The 21502-nt window shown below is 37.8% G+C and overlaps 1 protein-coding gene across 10 annotated transcripts in view; it reads right to left on the minus strand.

Annotated features, from left to right (window-relative positions):
* Positions 1 to 21502, minus strand: part of RALYL (RALY RNA binding protein like) — a 585337-nt gene that overhangs the window by 32538 nt on the left and 531297 nt on the right. For 5 of the 10 annotated variants that reach the window (XM_032470307.1, XM_032470308.1, XM_032470306.1 and 2 more), the window contains exons 7-8: positions 12088 to 12201; positions 95 to 500 (exon numbers count right to left, since the gene is read on the minus strand). In XM_032470307.1, coding sequence (XP_032326198.1) covers positions 256 to 500; positions 12088 to 12201 — 359 coding nt within the window. In that variant the 3' untranslated portion in view covers positions 95 to 255. Of the gene's footprint in view, positions 1 to 94; positions 501 to 12087; positions 12202 to 21502 lie in introns of those variants that run through there. The other 5 variants (XM_032470310.1, XM_032470309.1, XM_032470303.1 and 2 more) reach the window with 4 other exon arrangements.

The raw sequence follows: 21502 nt of genomic DNA on the forward strand, positions 1-21502 counted from the left end.
TGGAGTTCATGTGTAATTGCACAAACACAAGACTCTTTTCATGAAGAAGCATGTGGGAAAGAGAATCTTTCACTCGGGACTGTAAATATACCTCATCTCATACATAATATTCCTGTTCATTCATATATTCCCTCATATTTTATGTTAGCAAGAATAGATTGAGCACTTATTAGGTGCAAAACACTGTCCAATGTCGCCTTAAATATATGCACATATAGAAAGAAAGAAAGCAGCCCCCAGTAATTAATCTATATTTTAGAATGAATGAGTTGCTGACATGCTGGGACTGTTACCAAAGGGTGCGGGCACCAAATGTTTGGTTCCTACCAGCTCATGACCCCCATCTTCATCGAAGTCCTCCTCTATACCATCAGTCATCTCTTCTCCATCCGCATCTGGCCCTCCTTCAGCGGGCTCCTCTGTAGAGTGATCTGCATTCTCTGACACACATTCATCTTGGATCAGCTCTATACTCTCTTCCAATTGCTTCTTCTGAGCTTCTGGGGGGGAGAAAGCAAATGACTACTACCTTGGGTTACTCAGGAGCCATTTGGATAAACCATGAAAAAACAGTCTATGAAAGGGTAAATGCTATACTATTAAGGGTGGGAGGAAGATAAAGGAATGTTATTTTAAGGTCGAATTTATTCAATCGTGTAAATTATGTGCATCCATCTGTGTGTATTTACATGTAAGCATATTATTTTTGAATGGAGTTAGCGAAAGCTGGGGAATCCAGATGGTACTTGTATATAACAAAATAATGATTTACATAAACAGAGTGATCTCTCTGGCTGTATATAGTCCTTTCTGATAAAGACGTTCTCTCTGAGGAGAAGCTATAGCAAAAAAAAGGGGGGGGCAAAATTCAGATAAAACAGAACTTGTTCACTCAAGGAGGATGAAGAAAGCTCACTGACAAGTTCAAAGTAAGTGAAAAAGACAAAAACTCACGGAGGAAAAAAGTACAAAAGCAGATATGTTATCTATCAGACAACAGGTCCACGTGAACAATTCTTTGGAATTCTTGTCTAAGTTCTGTTGGTAGACGTGGTTAATGGCAATGGTTAAAAATAAAGTTCTGGTGTGAGAAAACCCGGGGTTCAATGTCCAGCTTCATCATTTACTGCCTTCGTGATGCTGAAATGGGACCCCCTCCTGGTGCCTCAGTTTTGTCATCCATACAATCAGGAGAGCTACATTTTAACTTCCAGGCTTTGGGGTAGTAAGTCAAAGTGTTTAGGATAGTGATTTGCAAATAACAAGTGCTCAACAAGTGAAGCTACCTTCTACACTGGAAGAATTTTCTCTAATACTAAGCTGTGTGTGTTCCGTTTACAGAAATTTGCCCAAATGGGAATTATGCTGACAGCATAATAATTATTTCCCCTAGTGGCTCATTTTCATCTCCTGTGAAAATACCAAGAAGCACTGGGTATTGAACAAATCAGATCATCTTATGCACCACCTTGACTTACTCCCACATGTACAAGGCTGTCTCAAAAGGTGGATGGTTTTCATTCATTTGACTATTGTTATTTTATCAGATGACTATCCCATTATTTGATTTGAGTTTTAAAAGATGTTATACTTTGAGCTTATTTATTTATATTATATAGCAAAAAGAAAGTTTATGGAGTCAAAAGATTTGGGGGTATTCATTCCTAGTCTTTTTCATAAAGTGAGTTAAAAGGAAAACAAGCATTGTTATACACAGGTTTACTCAGCAAAATCTTTTCAAACACACCTAATATGTAAATCAATAAACTGATGAAAGTTATGTATAAGTAAGCAGAACACGGTATCTTTTGAAGTCTGCTGACTCTTCAAGTCAGAATGACGGGTGACCACAACATTTCCTTTGTGAACAAAGTGAGTTAGTTTGAGGTTTTTTTAAAGAATATAAAAGGAACCAAAAAGCTAGTGGTTTGTGCCTAAAAGATATCTCTAATGTTGTATAAATTATGAATTTCAACAGGGAAAAAGAGTTCTTTTGGCTGTAAGTTACCGAGAGTTTACAAAGTGTTGACAGTGCGATATTCGGTAATTTTAGACCTCAAAACATCCTATAGGGCAGGCTTCACAGAGGGAGAAATTGAAGCATCGTATGTTCAGTGAGGTACCCACGGCTACTAAGGACAAGAGTTGGAATTCCCACCTAAGGTTTTCTTCTATAAGTCGTTTAAATTGTAATAAGTTACTTATATAAATAGAGGTATAACTCCAAGGAGATATTGTGGGTTCAGTTCCAGACCATTGCAATAAAGTGAGTAGTGAAATAAGGTGAGTCGCATGAATTTTTTGGTTTCCCAGTGCATGTAAAAGTTATGTTTACACTATACTATAGTCAATATTAAGTATGCAATAGCATTATGTCTAAAAAATTGCACATACCTTAATTAGAGAACATTTTATGGCTAAAAAATGATAACCCTCATCTGAGCCTTCAGTGAGTCATAATCTTTTTTGCTGGAATAGGATTTGAAATGTTGTGAGAATTATCAAGATGTGACAGAGAGACAGAAGTGAAATGAGCAAATGCTGCTGGAAAAATGCCGCCGATGCCTCTAAATCTATTCTTGCATTTCAATTCTTCAAATAATAAAGTTTGTGTATTAAAAATAAGACAGAAGTATGGGGTTGTGCCCTGGCCCTGCTGCAGAGGACAGGACTCTGGTTCCAGCTTAGTTACTCACCAGTGGAGTTACACGCACTGGATCGAGCCTGTTCTGGCTACTCGGACAGGTCATTTAAACATATAAGTCAACTTTTCCTCGTCTACAAAAAAGCTTTCAAAATAATACGTAGATTATGAGGATTAGTTAAGTTTATATTTGGGAAATATTTTGCAGACTATGAAGCCCTACACAAATGCGTATTGTTAAATACAAAAGGGTACGCTCTTCATTGTGAGTAACTCAAAACAACAACAAGCCTGAAACAAGAGGCCTGATAAGACCAGAGAATAATAGTAAAATAACTTGTGGGGCTGAGGCTGTTTAGAGAAAGAGTTGGCAGATCCGACCAAGGCTAAAAACAATTACTACAGGCATCTCAGAAACGACACAACCCTGGCACTTTCTCTTCGCATTTACTTCACGTGTACAGACAGACTGTATATTCCTTGATGTTTTTCTATCAACTTATTAACTTCAGGTTTCTCCATATGAGAACATAACTAATGCAGTGATGATGTAAATTCTGCTTTTAAAGCTATACTTTGTCTTCATACGCACATCCGAGTGTCCTGGTGGAAGCACGTGGTGTCCATTCCCCTTTTTCTCTGATGTCTACGTAACTCTGACCATAGAAAGTTTTATGATGACTGCAAAATGGCTACTGTAAAACTTAACCAAGATTTTTTCCTAAATCTAGAAAATGATCATCCAAATTAAATGGGGAAACAGTGAGTTAAGAGGGAAAAAGGTTTAATCCAGAGAAGATGACCCAAGTATCTGGAGTAAAAGGAAAGCAAAGCAGGCAAGAGATGAAACCAAAAACACTCTGAACTTAACTAGGTTTTAGTCATCTCATCAGCCTTCACATATCATCGCTTCTTACAATTCTAGACCTTTAACTGAGGCTGATCAACCTACACACATATGAACCAGCAACCCCTCTCCTGGGCACATATTTGGAGAAGATGAAAACTCTAATTCAAAAAGATACATGACCCCAATGTTCACAGAGGCACTATTTACAATAGTCAAGACATGGAAGCAACCTAAGGGCCCATCAACAGATGACTGGATAAAGAGGATGTGAGAAACACACACACACACACACAATGTATATATGTGTATATATAATGAAATTTTTCTTTCATGTATTTCATTTTCCATTTTGATTACTACAAAAATAAGGTTACTTCATAACCATTTTCATATCAAATAAAGAGTATAAAACTCTAAAAAAAAAAAGAATGAAATAATGCCATTTGCAGCAACATGGATGGACCTAGAAATCATCATACTAAGTGAAGTAAATCCAACACAAATATTGTATGATGCCATTTATACGTGGGATCCAAAAAATAATATGAATGAATTTATTTACAAAACAGAAACTGACTCATGGACCCAGAAAACAAACTTACGAGTACCAAAGAGGGAAGGGGGCAATGGATAAATTAGAAATATGGGATTAACAGACACACATAAGTAAAATAGATGAACAATAAAGAGTTACTGGTAGCACACTGAACTATAGTTAAATCTTGTAATAACCTATTATGGAAAAGAATAAAAAAATTTCATATATATATATATATATATATATATATATATATATACACACACACATATATATGAATCACTTTGTTGTACACCTGAAACTAACACAATATTGTAAATCAACTATACGTCAACAATAATAACAAAAACAAGCTGTGATGGGCAGACTAGTTTGAACACTAAAAATGTCGGGATCCTCTGACATTAATCACACTTTACGCTCTACTCTGTTGCCTCTGTGGTTTTGATCCTGTGGACCACACAATGGATTTGGCTACTCTGGTTTGATTTTCTACTCTTTCTCCTAAGAGAGATTTTTGTACTTATCACCTGACCCCCTCACTTCTAGCCCCTCTGGGTCACCATGTTGCTTGTTCAAATGCCCTGGCTCTCAAGTCCTGGTATTAGTATTTTAAGAAAGAGAAAGGAAGGGAAATTTGGAATTGGACAATTCTTATTCCATAAAATATGTCCCAAATCTTACAACTTTTCCTAAAGCCAGCCGTTCTCAATTTTGGGTCATTGTGTTTATTCTTTTGTTACAACACATAAATGGACTTCTGCTTAAAATTCACATTATATTGGAAATCTATTTGGTCTGGCATATCTACTTCTCTAATGAGTTCAGAAATATTTGTTCTCTGAGAATCATCACTTTTTGATGTTGAAAGTAATAATCTTTCTTTTTTTTTCTCTAGAGAATCTCTGGTCAAAAAACTGTAGTGGATTTCAGAAAATCCAGTAGGACCACATCTCAGAGATGCGTAGTCCTCATTTGGCTTTGTGTTATCGATTTGTTTCAGTGATCCTTGGAACCCAAGCTGACTTTCCTCATCTTCTTAGCTGTGTACAATCCCTCCTCCTTTGGTCAACCAAAGCCCAGAGCACGCAGTTCCCCTGTTGTCTTGACCTCTTCTCATTAGTGTTTAAGCCTCCTTGAAACTTGAGCTATTGTCTCAGAATGTCACTGTCACACACTAAGGGGCTAATGCTGATCTATACAAGCCAGACTGTATACAAGTCAGTTATCCAGAAGTATTTTAATGTGCTCTGTTCCCCTCACTGAATGCCTTACATGTAGAAGAGATACAGTTATTAGAATATAGGACAAGAGGTCCACACTTTGGCTAATTACTGGTTCTATTAACTGTAGCTTTCTTTTCTAAAAGATGAGGATAAAAATAACATCTTTCAGAGGGCTGCTGTATGCACAGAGGATGAAAAGGAGGTGAATGTGTTTTTTAAACTATAAAGGCCACACAAACATGTTAACATAAGAGGCTCAAAATAGTTATTGACTTAAATCTGTTTTGGTTACTTGATTATTATAGATAAATTGTCCATGTCAAAATAAATTCTTCACTACTGATCATTAAGAATCATATATTTTGAAGACAGTTTTGGCTTTGATGTGGTTCCTTAATTTCTGTTTAAATAGACATAGTATTTTAAGTTACTCTCTGTTTTTTGTATCAAAGTACAACATACCTATAATTCTTTGGGTGACCTTTATTTCAAAGGCAGTTGTGTGTATTAATATAGTTCATCGCAAAAATCCCTATAACATCCTCATTCATCTATTCATTAATTTGAAAGCTAAATGCATGGAAGACATTATTGGGGTTGAGAAAAAAAAAAGCTTTAATTACAATGGCAATTGATTCAAAGGAGTTTAACAGAAATACAATCAGCCTGTGCTTGAGTAACAAGGTCATCAAAGATTTTTGTTATTACCTCAATGGGAAAGTAAGTCCCATGAATAAAACCACACATAAAAGCACATCTTGTTAAACTGCTGGTTCACAGTTTAACAAGCAGTTTTATCCAATTATTATCCTGTTGAAATAGAAAGAAACAAAGCGACTTGTTCTATTTTTATGAATAATTATCTAATTTTACTACTAGAAATGAGTAATATTTTTTAATTTATTCTTAACCTTATAACAGTCTCTTTATCTGCATAATTCTTTCTTTAAAGTCACTAAGTTTTGGGGGAGGGGGTGGTAGGTAATTAGGTTTATTTATTTTAACTGAGGTACTGGGGATTGAACCCAGGACCTTGTGCATGCTAAGCATGCACTCTACCATGGAGCTATACCTTCTCCCTCCATAATTCTCTTTCTACTTATCATTTTTACTTTTTATTGTGAGTATGTGTGTGTATGTGCATTTATGTCTCTATGACTAAAGCTTCTTTGGGATAGAAACCTTTTACTCACTGTTGTATCCTTGGAGGCTAACTCAGAGCCTTACATGCAAATCAAATATTTGCTGAATATATTCATGAATTTTTGCAGAACTAAAGAATGAAAATAAATGTCTGGGTGTCAAATTCCCATGACAGAGTCAAAGTGATTTCTGAATTTGGCACCATCATAGCAAAAATATAAATCCAAAGGGAGGCTCAAAGAAACTTTCTGGTATAGAACAGTCCCACATCACTGAGGCAAAGTCAGTTGTGGGGTCTGAGAGCTTCTTCAAAGGAAAACGTTCGTGTATACAAGTATACAAGTCTCCTGGAAAAACATAACATGTGAAGTCTTCAAGTGCTCATGGGAGGAGGGCTATCTTCGAACACTGACATCTTTTGAAGTCTGTTGACTTTTTAAGTCACAGTAAGGGGTGACCACAACATCTCTTTTGCGAGCAAAGTGAGTTAGTTTGAGATTTTTTTAAAAGAATAAAAAGGAACCAAAAAGCTAGCAGCTTGTGCCTAAAAGGTATCTCTAATGTTATATAAATGATGAATTTCAACAGGGATAAAAGGGGTTCTTTTGGCTGCAAGTTACCGAGTGTTTACGAAGTGGTGACTGTGCGATGTTCAGTACCTTTAGACCTCGAAACATCCCATGGGGAAGGCTTATTTCTCATTTCACAGAGGGAGAAATCGAGGCGTCATAAGTTCAGTGAGGTACCCACAGTTACTAAGTACAAGAGTTGGAATTCTCACCTAAGGTTTCCTGACTCAGCAGCCTGGGCTGTTTTCAAACAGAACTCTAGAACAAAAGCCCAGTTTGACACACCTGGAGAGTGCTTTGAACCTCTTCAGGAACCAGGCAATTTAATATTCAAGAATGAAGAAGTCTGTCTAGTTAGGAGCACGTGTTTGAACTAAACGATGGCTACCAAAGTAGGAGAAACTCAGGGGACAGGTAAGTATTCCTGCTCAAGGGAAAATGCCTCAGGCTTTACAATGCTCTGAAAGAGAGAATTTAATATTAAATTTCAATCCTTATATTCAAATATTTTTTCTGTACATCTCATCTCTACTTCAACATGTACATATGATTTAAAAAACAAGATAGAATTGCTGGGATTTATGTTCAAAGCATTTTTATTAAATTCACTTTGCTGTACAGCTATTATCATTAATATAACTCTGAAAATTGGTTGAGTTGGCAATTCAGTTTTTTGACATGCTGGTTTAATTGCCAGCTAATTGCTAGCTAAATTGTACTTCGCAGATGGTTGGAAAGAATGTTGATATAAAAACAGTCATGTTATCCATCAGAGCCAGCTAGTATCCTGAAATCATTGTTTCTGCATAGCAGTATAAACTGAAATTTTTAAAAATTCTACATTATAACACCTGTGTAGAATATGAATTTAACTCAATGATTCCAGAAAATGCAGTTTAGAAAGATGCACTTATTATGGCTCGTATTACTAAAAACATAAATGAGCATCAGGGAAGTCATATGGAAGGAATGCTTTTAGATCAAAATATCAGTTACAGAGGTACATTCCTGGTGAAAAATGACCTCAAAGTTGTTCACAAGAAGTACCCTCGATAGTTGAGGTGACCACAGATTCAATATAAATCACTTGAGAATTACCTAGATATTGTGTTTTATTTAAATCTCACAATAATTTTGGGGGCTAGGTATTATTTTACCCATTTTATACATTTTAAAAAGTCCTTTCCAAATTTCATGCAGCTAGTAAGTTTGAGGACTAGGTCCTTAGTAGGAGGTAAACCTAGTTCTGTCCGATTCCCAAGTCTGGGGCCTTGGATGCTTTAGTAGTGTAGATCTATTTGCCATAAGGAAGACGAATTAAGGAGGAAACAAACTAGAAGCAGAGGGAACAGCTAAAAGATCTTAAAAAAAATAAGGTGAGTGCAACGGAGCAAGTGAGACGGCTTGGGTATGGCAGTAGCACTGGGAAAGTAGAGAGAAGGGATGGAGGCAAAAGATTGCCAAGGTCAGATGTTGAAACACTGGCTAGAATAGGAATAGAAGATGACACTGAGGTTGGCAACGTGATTGACAGGATTTACATAACAGTGATGTGGCAGAGGCTGGGCATGGAGAGAAGAGTATATTTAGATGAGAAAGTGAGGAGAAAGACATTTTGAAAGACTGTGGTGGAGTTGTTACCAAGACGGTCTTAATAATCCCCTTGGATTGACTGAACTTCAGACAGATTTCTTTCATTTTCTTTCCTTTTTTTTTTTAAATTAAAGTACAGTCAGTTACAATGTGTCAATTCCTGGTGTACAGCACGATGTCCCAGGCTTGCAGATACACACATGCATTCGTTTCATAAGACTTCTTTCTGACTGTGGGCTCTGACTTCCTTTTTAAAGAGCATTGACTTTAGAAAATTAGCAGTTGTGAATTCTTTCTATGCCCCTTTGAGTTGTACATTTTTTTTATAACCCAGGCATGTCTTCTCAAGACCTAGAGGCCTTCTCTTTGAAATGTAATCATCAGGAAAAGACAGGACTCTTGTCTCCCAGTCTCTGCAGTAAAGTAGGAGCTTAACTTTCATAGAGTCAATCAGCAAACACAGATGGCCTCATCATATTGATCAACCTCCCTACTGATGTCCTCCAATACTTTTCCATTTGCTCACTCCAGGGTTTAAAATCCCTCCTACCTTTTGTGTTAATAGAGTTGAGTTCAGTTTCCATCCCCTATGGCAATAGCCTTAACCCCTATCACAATTGTCTTGAATAAAGTTTTCCTTGACATTTTTAACAAGTGTCCATGACACGTATCTGAGGTAGACACAGGAAGGAGATGGAGAGTTAAAGGTGGATAAGGTCATACAACGGGGAGCTTGTCCCAAGGTCAAGTTTCATAGGATCACTTTTTTCCTTTTTTGTTTGAAGTGAATTCCTAAGCTATCAGGAATCATTGTAACAAGGTATGGGGACATCATTTTGGCTTCTCTATACCTTGAATTGTTTGTCTGGCATCCTGTCTCTTCTTGTGAGATTGTAAACTCCCTGAGAACCAGGTCACGTTTTCTCTTCCCTTTCTAACCAACACTGTGTACTAGGTACCGGGCACAACTGATTTTCAGCCATTTATACCCTATTTTCTTGCCACTGTTCTATGCTGGAAACTTGCATCATCAATGACTAAGAGTAAACTGGGAATGAGAGATGCATCAGTGAGAAGTAGATGTTAACTACCGAATAATTAGCTTGCCACAAATAAACATTAGGTGAATGCCCTCTTAGATTTAATAAGGAGGTACTGGGCATTTTAAAAGAATTTTAATATATATATCTCCACTTTCCATAATGCAGTGTTGACAACATACAGCCCTGACTTCTTTTGATAAAGAAAATACAGAAAATGATCGTCTTATCTCCATAGATATGAATATGGTTCAGGAGAAAATTACTAAGAGAATGAAATTACTGATTAAATAATTCCACTTTCTTCCTGACTCGGTAAAGTAAGAAAGGCACAAATACCAAAGGCCTAAGCCCATCATTAAAAAATAACTGTCTCACGACTGGGAAAAGTTTGAACACGTATAAAAATAAGGTGACAGTCTTCCAAGAAAAGAATGCAAGCTCTGAATTTCAGTGTTACATTTATAGATGATCATCTAAGAAGCTATGTGAAAGGTATTATTCATTGAGGGAAACTGGAAGTTATAATATGATGGAATAAGGATCACACTTTTCTCTTTGAGGTGATTTATATTTAAATAAGTTCTCCATAATCCTTTAAACTGAAGTGCAAATTGGTTATCAAAGTCCTTTGCTGTAAGGGTTGTTCTACATAATAACGAATTTCACAGAAGTTCCTCAAAGGGAAATATTGATTTAGGCAACATCACAGGATATTTCCGTCCTAGCAACACTTTAGTGCCATAGACAGCATATAAAACACTTTCTAAAAGTCTACATTTCTCTCTTAAGAAGTGTAGGCAGCATATGTTTCCTCAATAGAAACCATAACAGAAATTTTTAAGAAAAATTATCCTTTTGTCTATTATCTGTCATTTCTCATCCACATTAACTTAACAAAAGTTAGTGAGAATCCACTGTGTGCTAGATATATGGCTTATGTTTTTTTTTTAAACTGGTTACATGAAAGTAGTAGGAAATATTCATTTGCCTATATATGTTATGTTATATATGATGGTAATACTACCAGCACCAAATAGCTTCTATTCCTCAGCCTTTACCAGGTACTACACTATATAACTTACATGTGCCACTTCACTCATTTCTCACCATGAGAGGAAGCCATTACTACCCTCATTTTATGCACGAGAAAACTGAGGCTAAGTAGTGTGTGAGGATTTGAACCATAGTTCATTTCTCTCATCCATTAAGCTGTAACACACCCTCACCGCTGGCTTCTTTTCAGTCTTGAGCCTTACATACCTCATCACCAGGAGGAACGCTCTAGTCTTCTCCCCAATGATTCAGTCAACAAACAGCCAGGTTCCTCTTTGTTGTGTGTAACTCAGGGGCCCTGATCCCAACTGGTCCTCATCAGTTAGTTGTTACCCAGGTAGCCTCACTTCAGGGAAATCCTGGGGTCAGGAAGGACACTGTTTTCATTCACAAGCCCTGGGCTGGAGACCTAAGTCGATCACAAATGAGTTGCGTTGCTATGGAAAAATCAGTTTACCTCCTTGAACCTTCGTTTTCTCATCTGCAATATGAGGAGCTGGATTTGATTAACGGTTTTCAAACTACATATTTTATTTTAGAAAAAGCGAAGTCCTTTTGGCAAATGAAGTCTTACGCTGATTCCCAACATACCAAACAGATAGATACAGGCAGAGCTACACTATTTGGAACAAGGGCTGGATTTGGAGGAGGTGAGAGCTCACCTACCTACTGAGTCTCCTTCCAGCCCTCATCTCATCTCCAAGGAGCCTCCGAGGCATATAAGACCTTGCAGAATAAAACTTGCAAATTACACACTAGCTTGCCTCTAAGCTTATGGCAGTCCTCATAGTCTATGATTTTATACCTGTTGCCAAAATAAAAGGGTAATAGAATTGTATTAGAATGGAGCTAGGGTCAGAGCTGAAATTCAAAGGAGAGAGAATATTAAGTCAAAGAACATTGTCAAATGACGTGGCCTTGGGTGGCCAGGTACACCTGTTGATATTGAGATCCTGAAACTGTGTTCTGAGGTTTTGCAGAGTTGCAGCAATGCAAGAGTTGGGCTTTATAATCATAGTTTTTGAAATCTGTTAAATTCTGCTGCAGTTAATTTAATGAAATATAAGTATAATTTTAGCCTGATGACAATATTCCATTAATTGATTTTATTTTCTTATAGGTTACTTGATATTGAGATATAAACTTTTAATTATGATCCAACTGTTACTTATTATTGGAATCAAAATACTTCTTTTTTCCACTCTATTTAAAAATATGAATTTTAGGCAAATTGGCATACCTTCTCTAAAAAGTTAAGAAACCAGATTCTATCATTGCAATGTAGGCTTAAAGACTGTATTCATGTACCTGTATTAAACTCTATTAAACTCAGCCAGTGTCCCCCTGGATGTGTGCTATCTCTGTGATTGGCAGTGTTTCAGTGGTTTAATTCCAACATGTCTGTGGCCACAGATCTTTTTCACTTACCTGCCTCTGCCTTCTGCTGCTTCTCAATCTTCTCCAGGCGCCCTAGCAAGGAGTCAATTTTAGTTTTGATCTGGGTTAATTCTTTCTTGATTGTCTGTAACTCATCTGATTTCACTGGAAAGGGGAAAAGGGAAAGAATGTAACAGAATGTCAAATGCACCACAACTCACTCAGAACACAACCCAGAGACACCCCAAGTTTTCTCAAGACTGGGTCACATCACACAAGCATACCTTTCAATTTTATCTGTTTCTCATTATGTCCAGTGATCCTGGAATACAGGATGCCTTTGCCAGTTACAGTGATTCTCAGTGATGTAAGCATCTGATACAAAATCTCTTTGCTGAAGGTTATGCAATGAGATAAAGGAATCCAGAATCATTTTAAACAATAACTAAATGATACTGAATTCACTTTGCTCAAATAGTAGACTATATCTGTACTGTAAGATGCATTCAGACTGAGGAATGATTAAATCATGACAGGTAGGTTAACACTGCTTTAAGGACTATGTTGTAATATATATTTTAGCAGTCAGTGATTATTTTTAATCCAGTTCCTTGGCGGCTGATTGAAACCAGGACAAAGCATTTATCCTCTAAAGAAATGTCTTAAAAGCTGGAGAACTCTTTCCAATTTACTGAACTCTTACTGTTTCACAGATTCTTTATAAGAGATTGGGGCAACGGGTGGTGGGGCTGGAAGGGAAAGAAATTCGCTAATGTTCCCATTGATATTTTCTATGGCAGTGGTGCCTATTCCAGGTTTTGGGTGTTTAGTATCATTTCAAAGAAAAAAACATGGCACTAACACAAGACTGACTACTTTTAATTTTGCCAGGTAAGGATGTTGAAACAGCAAGCATCCTACTATCACTGGTAACAATTATTGTATACAGAAAGGGGCTTAACAAGAGGTCAGTTTCCTACTATAAGGACAATTCTTTTAATGGAGAATGTTTATGTTTATGAAACATTCACAGCACTGTTTTTATTTTCTCATTTCTCTGAGAACCACAGGAAACTTTGTCATGAACCCTCAACAATCAGAGATCAAAGACTTTTTAAAGTTGTAACTCTAGAAGAGCTGTACCTGCCTTTGTTCTTTCAAGAGGTGAGTTTTGGGGTGTCCATGGCTCAGTAGAGAGCTATGGGTTGCTATTTGGGGTTCAGATCCTGATTTCAGTCTATTATGATTTTCTGCCACTTTTCCCTTCAAGTTTATAATGATTTTGGCTTGGATCTTCAATCCTGAAGAAATTGAGTGTCTAGTCTGATACTTTAGTCTTCAGGAATTGTTTGTAAGTAATAAAAACTAAATGCAATATATGTTCACTTGAAATAGAGCTATTTGTCAATTCAGATGTAGGAAATAATATATATGATAAATTATGTATCAATGTGCATTAATTGCTCAAAGGAAGAAGAGATTTTTCCCAATACATAAACATGAGAAAATGGCTTCTATTATAAAATCAGAATTTTTTCATAATGAGGAGATTTTTATTTATGATATAAAGGACTTTGCAAAATAAAAACTGCAAGAGTAAATAACCCTGCATAGAGCTCCTATTATGAAGAAGCAAACTGAAAAGAGAACACAGTTTAAACTAGAGAGTTGCTCCTGTGTCAATTATTTCAGACATCAAAGTGCCATTGTTGAATCGCAGTGAAATTTGCAAAATATCTTGTCACAATTGCAAATTGATTCTGCTTTGAAGAATGATTTTCATTCCCTTTGATGGAAGCATGTCATGTAGTTTTACTTAAACCTATCAAATTTAATAGAAAATATTTTATCTTAAAACATTAGATTTCAATGCAGGAGAAATGAGACTGTGGCTGGAAACTAACAAAATATATTTTTTAGTTAAGTGGAGTCCCTCCTCAGCCCAGGAAAGAGGTTCACTAATTACCTCCTTAAAAAAAAAACCCATAAACAAATAAAGTCACTAATACCCTATTTTTTTTTTTTTACTGAAGTATATATAGTCAGTTACAATGTGTCAGTTTCTGGTATACAACATAATGTCCCAGTCATGCATATATATATCCATATATTTGTTTTCATATTCTTTTCCATTAAAGTTTATACCCATTTTACAGGAACTATCTTACAAACCAGCTAGAAAGCTGGGCTCACCAACTTCTAAGTGTCCAGGGAGTCAAAGCTTCCTTTGAGTGGAGACTCCTGGCTAACACCGTAGGAAAGCGTTTTAAGACTAGGGTGGGATCATTACAAAATCTGGGTCTACTTAGTTAATGGGATTCAAGCTTAGCTACAACAGGAATGGAATCCAGGCATCCTGTCTGCCCTTTCCTGGTCCCTACCAGGGAATGCCAAATCAATCTCCAGCCCTGTGCAAACTGCCCAGCTCCAGGCTTGGAAGGGCCAGCAGCCGATACTCATCACGGTCCTGCAAAGCAAGACTTAGAAACAGTCTTCCTTTGTGAACGTTGTTTCCTTAGTGCACTTCAGCGCTGTCCTTGGGAGAAGGCTGCCCGCTCACCTGGCCCAGGTGGCTGTGGTCCTCTTGCTGCCTCCTTCACTAGGATTCGTTATCTATAGATGAGGTACGGTTTTGTGCTTTTATGTCTGGTTTCCAGATGGTAGCAATGGGATGAGCCGCTGTATGTCTGATATGGTTCTCTCTATAATCTTCTCTGCCTTTTTCTACTTTGGGCGGTTTCCTGTTAACAATTTCTCTGCTGTACTGCGGATGTTTTTACTTCCTCTATCAAAATAGATGTGTATTTTACAAACCTAGAATTTTTAAAATCTTTGCAACTATGATCTTTTTCCAAAAATTAAAGTCAGTTCAGAATTAAGGAGAGCCTTAGGTATAAAGCATTCTTGTCCATTTTCTTTTCTTTCTTTTTACATCTTCTTCCTTTCCTTTCCATTTCTATTGCACTCTTAATAGGGTGCTCCAATTCACCCAGCCTCTTACACAGTGAACTCAAAGCAAGATATATAAAAGTCATAAGCCCTTCCTACTGAATACTTCCATGATGACCCATTTCTATAGGAAAAAGACCAGAAACATACATGCACCAACTCTTTTTTTTTTTTTTTTAAGAATAGTAAAGGAGTTTATTAGGGTGTGCTGCCATAGACAACAGCTGACCACAACGAGAGGTGCCTGTGTGAGTACCGAGGGCCCGTTGGGGGGTCTTTTATAAGGTCGGGTCACAAGGCACCTGATGGGCTTGTGCTCAAGGCTCTGATTGGTTGCAGGTGAGGTAAGAGGTTTAGGGTCCATAAAGGGCGGTGGGGTTTGACTCTGATAAGGTGGGCTGAAACAAGCCAGCCTGCGCTATTGTGAGATTAGGCACTACCTAGGGCTATTAGTTTGTTAGGGGAAACGCGCCCAGTAAAGAACACGCTTTATCCGCTGAGGGATCGCAGGCAGACATCTGAGAGCCCGGGAGTGGAGGTCCCCGGACTTGGAAGGACATCAGTTGGCCCCACATCCCCCCCCGACAGACTGGCAGTGACAGATCTTTCTGTATCTACTTCCTCATGAACTGTGGGCGTCACGCTGTCCCCGTCTACAGTGCCCATCTGCCCGGGGCTGTGAGTCTCCGGCATCCCGGCAGCCGTAAAAGTGGGAGCAGAGTGCGCGCCAACTCCTTAAACTGATGTTCAGGGTCTGCTCCAAAGTATATTTGCAGTCATATGTTCTATTTCCTCTCGAAGCAAACTCTACTTGAACAGAACGGTTTAATGCTTAATCAAATAGTGTATGGAACCAGGGAGACTCCAGTTCACATCCATGCCCACTGGAGAGTCACTGGTCGTCACTGAGTCAAGTTCCTCATCTTTAACTTACATCCTTTGTCTTAAGGGCTTGTCATAAACATTTAATGCAATAATGCACATAAAGGACTTAGTACCACGATCAGAATATCATCAGGCACAACACGTGGCAGAAGCAGAAGCTATTATTACTATTTATTACTATTATTATTTACACGCCTGTTCCAGCAAAGACTCTTTCTCTCCCCAAGTACGTCTACCTGCCTTTTGGAGTTTAGTTTAAGTCTTGCCTCCCCTATTAATTCTTCTTTGATTAACCCACTGGAGGGTGCATCTCTTATCTGTAACCTGTTTAACAGCATCTCACATTTACTGCTAGACACACATTGTCTGTGTTCTGATAAGGTCCTTCTCCTCCTCCTGCCTGGGGAGGCTCCTGGTGCTCACCCACGAGCTCCTGGGCAGTTGAAGTCTGTCCTCCTTAGTTAAACAATGATATTAACATCTTTAAGAAGAGGTCCAAAATCAGACTGGTACCTAATGAGAATTTTTGTCTTCTCATCATATACTGGGATCCACAAAAAATTATTCAGATTCCTGGTTAATTATTTAGATCTCTGATGATACAACATTTTAAAAAGAAAGACATTTTCGTTGGTTGTCTGAAGCAAGACATATTAATGGATTTACCCCATCATAGGAGCTCTACCAGAAAACTCTTCTGAATCAATAGAGTGCATCCAATTCCTTCTTTCCTGTTTCCTCCTTCCCTCCCTCCTCTCTCTCTCCTCTCCCTTTTCTTCCTTCCTTCCTTCTTCCCTTCCTTCCTCATCTTTTTGCATTCTGAATAGATAACTCAGTACATTAAGCACAATGAGAAATGATCACATACCAGAAGATTTGTAGGTATGTGTATGTAGATATGGTTCCTGCATGCCAATTTCAAACAGACCAATGAATTTTATTAAAGCTTTGTGTATGTGCCAGGCACTTACAGTTGAGTTGACTGACTAACAGGCAGATAGATAAGCAAGCAGGAAGTGCAAAAAGAAAATTAGCATGGAAATACGCCTTTTCTCCATCAGAGGCACTATGATGAAAGAATAAGAAAGTAACCCATGCCTGTGCAGCAATTTTTTTGCATTTTCCCCAATTCCACCATAATACTCCAAATCCACAATTCTCATCTTTAAAGATATGCTGCAGAGAATATAACATCCTTATTTACTTTTTTCTATAGCATATTGGGTAGAGTGAGGAGTGTTTCTTTTACTGAGAATAATACTGAATACTTTTAATCAACTTGCTTTTATGCAACTGTCCCCTAATGCAGACGAGCTAGAGGCTTGGGAAAATTCAATCTAATTACTGAAGATTAAGAATTCTGCAGTGCAAAAATCATGAATTTGAGAAAATTGCTTTATTTCTCGGTCAGCTCAAAATTTCCTTCTCTTGTCTCATCTTCTGCTTGACTTTCTAATTATCTTACTGCCTATGTAGTTACATCGTTTCAGCATCCCTGAGATGAGCCTTGTGAATTCAGACATCCATCCCCTTGTTTCTGTCGTTTTCAATGGTCAGTCCTACACTCTCATCTTCTCCACCTGGTAAATGCCATTTGATACTTAGATATTCAGCTTAGGGAGGGAGATCTGTCATTTTATGTAGGGTGATCAGGGAAAGCTTCATTGATAAGGTGACATTTGAGGAAAAGTCTCAGGAAGGGGAGAAAGCAAGTCATGGGAATATCTAGAGACGGTGGGATGAGGGGAAACAGAATGATAAAAGCAAAGGCCTGAGACAGGAGTGTGCTTTGGGGTGTTGAAGGGGCAGCAAAGAGGCCAATGTTGCTGGAATGGACAGAGCAAGTGGGATGTGAGTACAAGAAGTCAGGAGGTAAGGCGGAGACTTGAGAAGAGAAAAAGGGCATGGAGAGGCGTGTCACAGGGTCCTGCTGGCCAAAGTAAACACTAGCTTTTCCTCCCAGTGATGCAGGGCTCACTGCTTTACTTCTGGAGCGTCATTCTGACTTCGAGCTGTGAAACAACTGTAGGGGGTAAGGGTGGAATCAGCGAGATCGCTAAGAAGCCTGTGGAAATAATTCAAGGGAGGGGCGGCAGGAGGTCAGATTGGACCAAGGTATCAACAACTGGGTTGTGAGAAGTAGATGTATTCTGCATGGATTTTAAAGATTGAGGGGAAATAATCTACAGATCATCAGAAGTAAAATGTAGGTGAAAGAGAGGAGTCAAACAGAGCTCCAAAATTTTTGGCCTGCATAACCAGAAGGATGGACTCACCATTTGCTAGGATGAGGAAGATTTCCAGAGGTTGGAGGTGAGGGGGAGGATCAGAGGGTCCATTTCAAATTTGTTAGTTGTGAGATGCCTATCTGTGTCCAAATACAAGTGATAAGTAGGCCTGGAGTTTATGGGACAGATCAAAGGTACAAAAATAAATTTGGGAGTAACCGGTTAGAGGTGGCATTTCAAGTTAATACAGAGGATGTCTGCCCTGGTAGTTGAGTATACACACTCAATAGAAGACATCAGTAATTTTATCTTCAAAGGAAAGTGTCTTTTACTCTTTCCTCTAGATAAATTCTATAGCAACAACAATAAAAATTACAGACAAAAGAAAACATACTGCCATAAAAATCTTCAGTTGTCCAGTTGAGCATAATAGTTTATTTTTGTATGGGTGATTATAGAATTTGAATTTAGAATTATTCTTCAGGATCAGTAAAGTGATAAGTGAAAAAAAAAGACTAACAAAGCCTCTAGGATAGGTTAGTTTAGCTTGTTTTATGGACACTAGAGAAGCTAAGGAGTCAGGTTGGAGCAGACAGGTATCTTAAATATTTTCCCTAAACTATCACTGTAGTTTTTAGTTAGAAAGAAAAAAAAGCCACATTAAATCATTTCAGACCTGCTCTGTCTAAATAGATCATTGATTTGGTGATAAATGTTATTACATTTTGATACAGTGAACAAAATGATGTTTGTGCCTTTTGGTGTGACATGAGATACAATCCAAAAAGGAAATTACACAGAATGACACAATCCGACTGTATCAAAAAATGTGTGCATCTCTGGTTTCTGTGGTAAAAAAATAAATCCCAATTTATTTTAATCATCTGTGGGGTGAGTCTATGCAGGGACAAATAAACTTCAGCTACCTGTCTAGACTAGTGGTTCTTAACAGAAGGTAATATTGCCCTGCAGGGGACATTTTACAATGTTTGGAGATGTTTTTGATTGCTACGACTTGGAGAGGGTGGTGTTACTGGCATTCCGTGGGCATCTGGTCTGCCAAATAGCCTACAATGTATGGGTTAGCCCCCAACACCACATCGTAGAATTATCTGATCAAAAAAGTACCAAGACTTAGAAACCCGGATCTGAACAGTTACATACTCTCCCTCACCAACACCATGCTTTTTATGAACTATAAGAAAATTGTAAAATGTCTGTAATCACATGGACTTTAATAATAATTCACATTTTTTTTTTACATAAGTATAGTCAGCTTACAATGTTGTGTCAGTCCCTGGTGTTTAGCATCATATTTCAGTCATCCATATACATACATATACTCCTTTTCATATTCTTTTCACTATAGGTTACTACAAGATATCGAATATAGTTCCTTGTGCTCTACAGAAGAAACTTACCTATTCTATATATACTAGTTAATATCTGCAAGTCTTGGACTCCCAGTTTATCCCTTCCCACCCCTTTTACCCTCAGCTACCATGAGATTGTTTATTAATTCTCATTAATTTATGTTACTCTTCCATTGTAACCTCCACCTTGACATTTAAATAACAAAACTAAGGAAATACATGTAATTTGTATAGAACTGAATTTTTCAATCGTTTTTATATACACTGTTTCAACAACAAGAAACCTGAGACTCTGACAACTTACATTACATTCTCAAAGCCCTATAGTGATTTTGTGTAACGTAGTCATCTGAACAGGAGGAGTTCAGGTTCAAGTCGAGGTCTTCTGCTTACAAACTCTACCCTCTTTATGGCGCCAGGCAGCTTCATTAGAAGTAAAAATGTGATTGTCAGTTTTAGTTCTTCCTCTCATTATGAATTAAGGAAGCATAGATTTTTTAATTCAGGCACATCCAGAAAAAAAAAAAAAAACAGGTTTTAATTCAGTCACATCCTAAAAAAAACAAGGATCACTGGTTTCTGTAATATGGATTTTTCAGAAATCTATCATTATCGCTTCAATTTGTCTGTCTCTGCCCCTTTCCTTTCACGCACGTGTTTTAAGCTAGTTCAATATGCAAAAGTTAAGTTGACAGCCTTGTAAATAGTTTTCAAAAGCCAGACTTTAAAGGATTTTGCTAAAAGAAATTGAAGCAATTAGTGTAATTCTCCATTTATATATGTAAATATAATTTGGCAGTTACCACTCTTATGGATGGAATGTCCTAGAAAAAGCAATTATATCTACGTGCGTGCATATGTATTCATAATGCCTATGCATATATCCATTGATACCAATTATTTGTACATACTTTCAGAAAGAGAAAATGAAATGGAGAATAAAGTGTATTATTTTATTCAATAACTATTCATTAAAGTTACTAATTAAGCCCTATAATTAAGAGTCATGTGAGCAAAGCAGGGACTGGCTGAGCAGGGGATGGACAGAACGATGCTGAGTGGTCTGACGTACACTCGACCCCTCTGTACCCTGCAGGACCCACTCAATCTTGGCCCACCCCGATGTCCCGGGGGTCAGGTATGCAGAGGTGCACTGCAGCCACATCCCGCAAATGAAATAGGACAGCAGCAGCTTAAGAGTATGAAGAGCCCAGGAGGTGGGCAAACTCTGAAGCCAGGCGCTTATCAGGTCCATTTTTTATGGAATTCCAGAGGGGGGAGGACAACAGCATCTCCCTACAGACCCAGCAACCAGGCTACTCATTAAACACCTGCTGTGTGCATCCAAGCATCTAGCATTTCACTAGCAGCTGCACATACACCATTTCATTTAATCCTTAAGATAAACATACAAAGTATGTATCATTATACTTCGTTCTGTGGATTAGACTAATGAATGCTAGAAAAGTTAAGTAATGCAGAGAGGCAACAAAGTCAGGTTTAGAGTGGGATGCCTGACTCACAGCTGTGGTTTATGTTTGTTTGATTGCTTTTTTTCACCCTGAGTCTGCCTCCTTGGTTTCACAGAGTTTACAACTAGTGGAGGAAAAAGAATATGTAAACAAGTTGTTATAATGCATAAGTACATCAATTATGTAAAATAATGGAGCAGTAAGTGAAATGTGCCTATCGCGTGATACTGAAGTTAATTTTTGGTCTTCCCCACCAGACTGTAAGACCCTGCCAATGAAAGATGCTGTCTACTTTGTATATGGAATATTACTTTCTTGGAGGTCACATCTATTTCATCTATGGAATATTAGTTTGGCAGTAACTGAAATCATGTCAACTATGTGGGTAAAGACAAAAGCAAAATTAGGTTTCGTGTGGTTAGATGACAGATCATGAAAATATTCATGTAAGCATGGGGGCCCTGAACTATGACTGGAAGGATACTTTGGCTGTCAGAAAGCCAAAAAGGTCTTCCAAGTTAAGGAAGCAGAAAATCTTAAGGACCTTGAAAAAGTATAT

Source organism: Camelus ferus, chromosome 29 (assembly GCF_009834535.1).
Source record: "Camelus ferus isolate YT-003-E chromosome 29, BCGSAC_Cfer_1.0, whole genome shotgun sequence".
NCBI lineage: Eukaryota > Metazoa > Chordata > Mammalia > Artiodactyla > Camelidae > Camelus > Camelus ferus.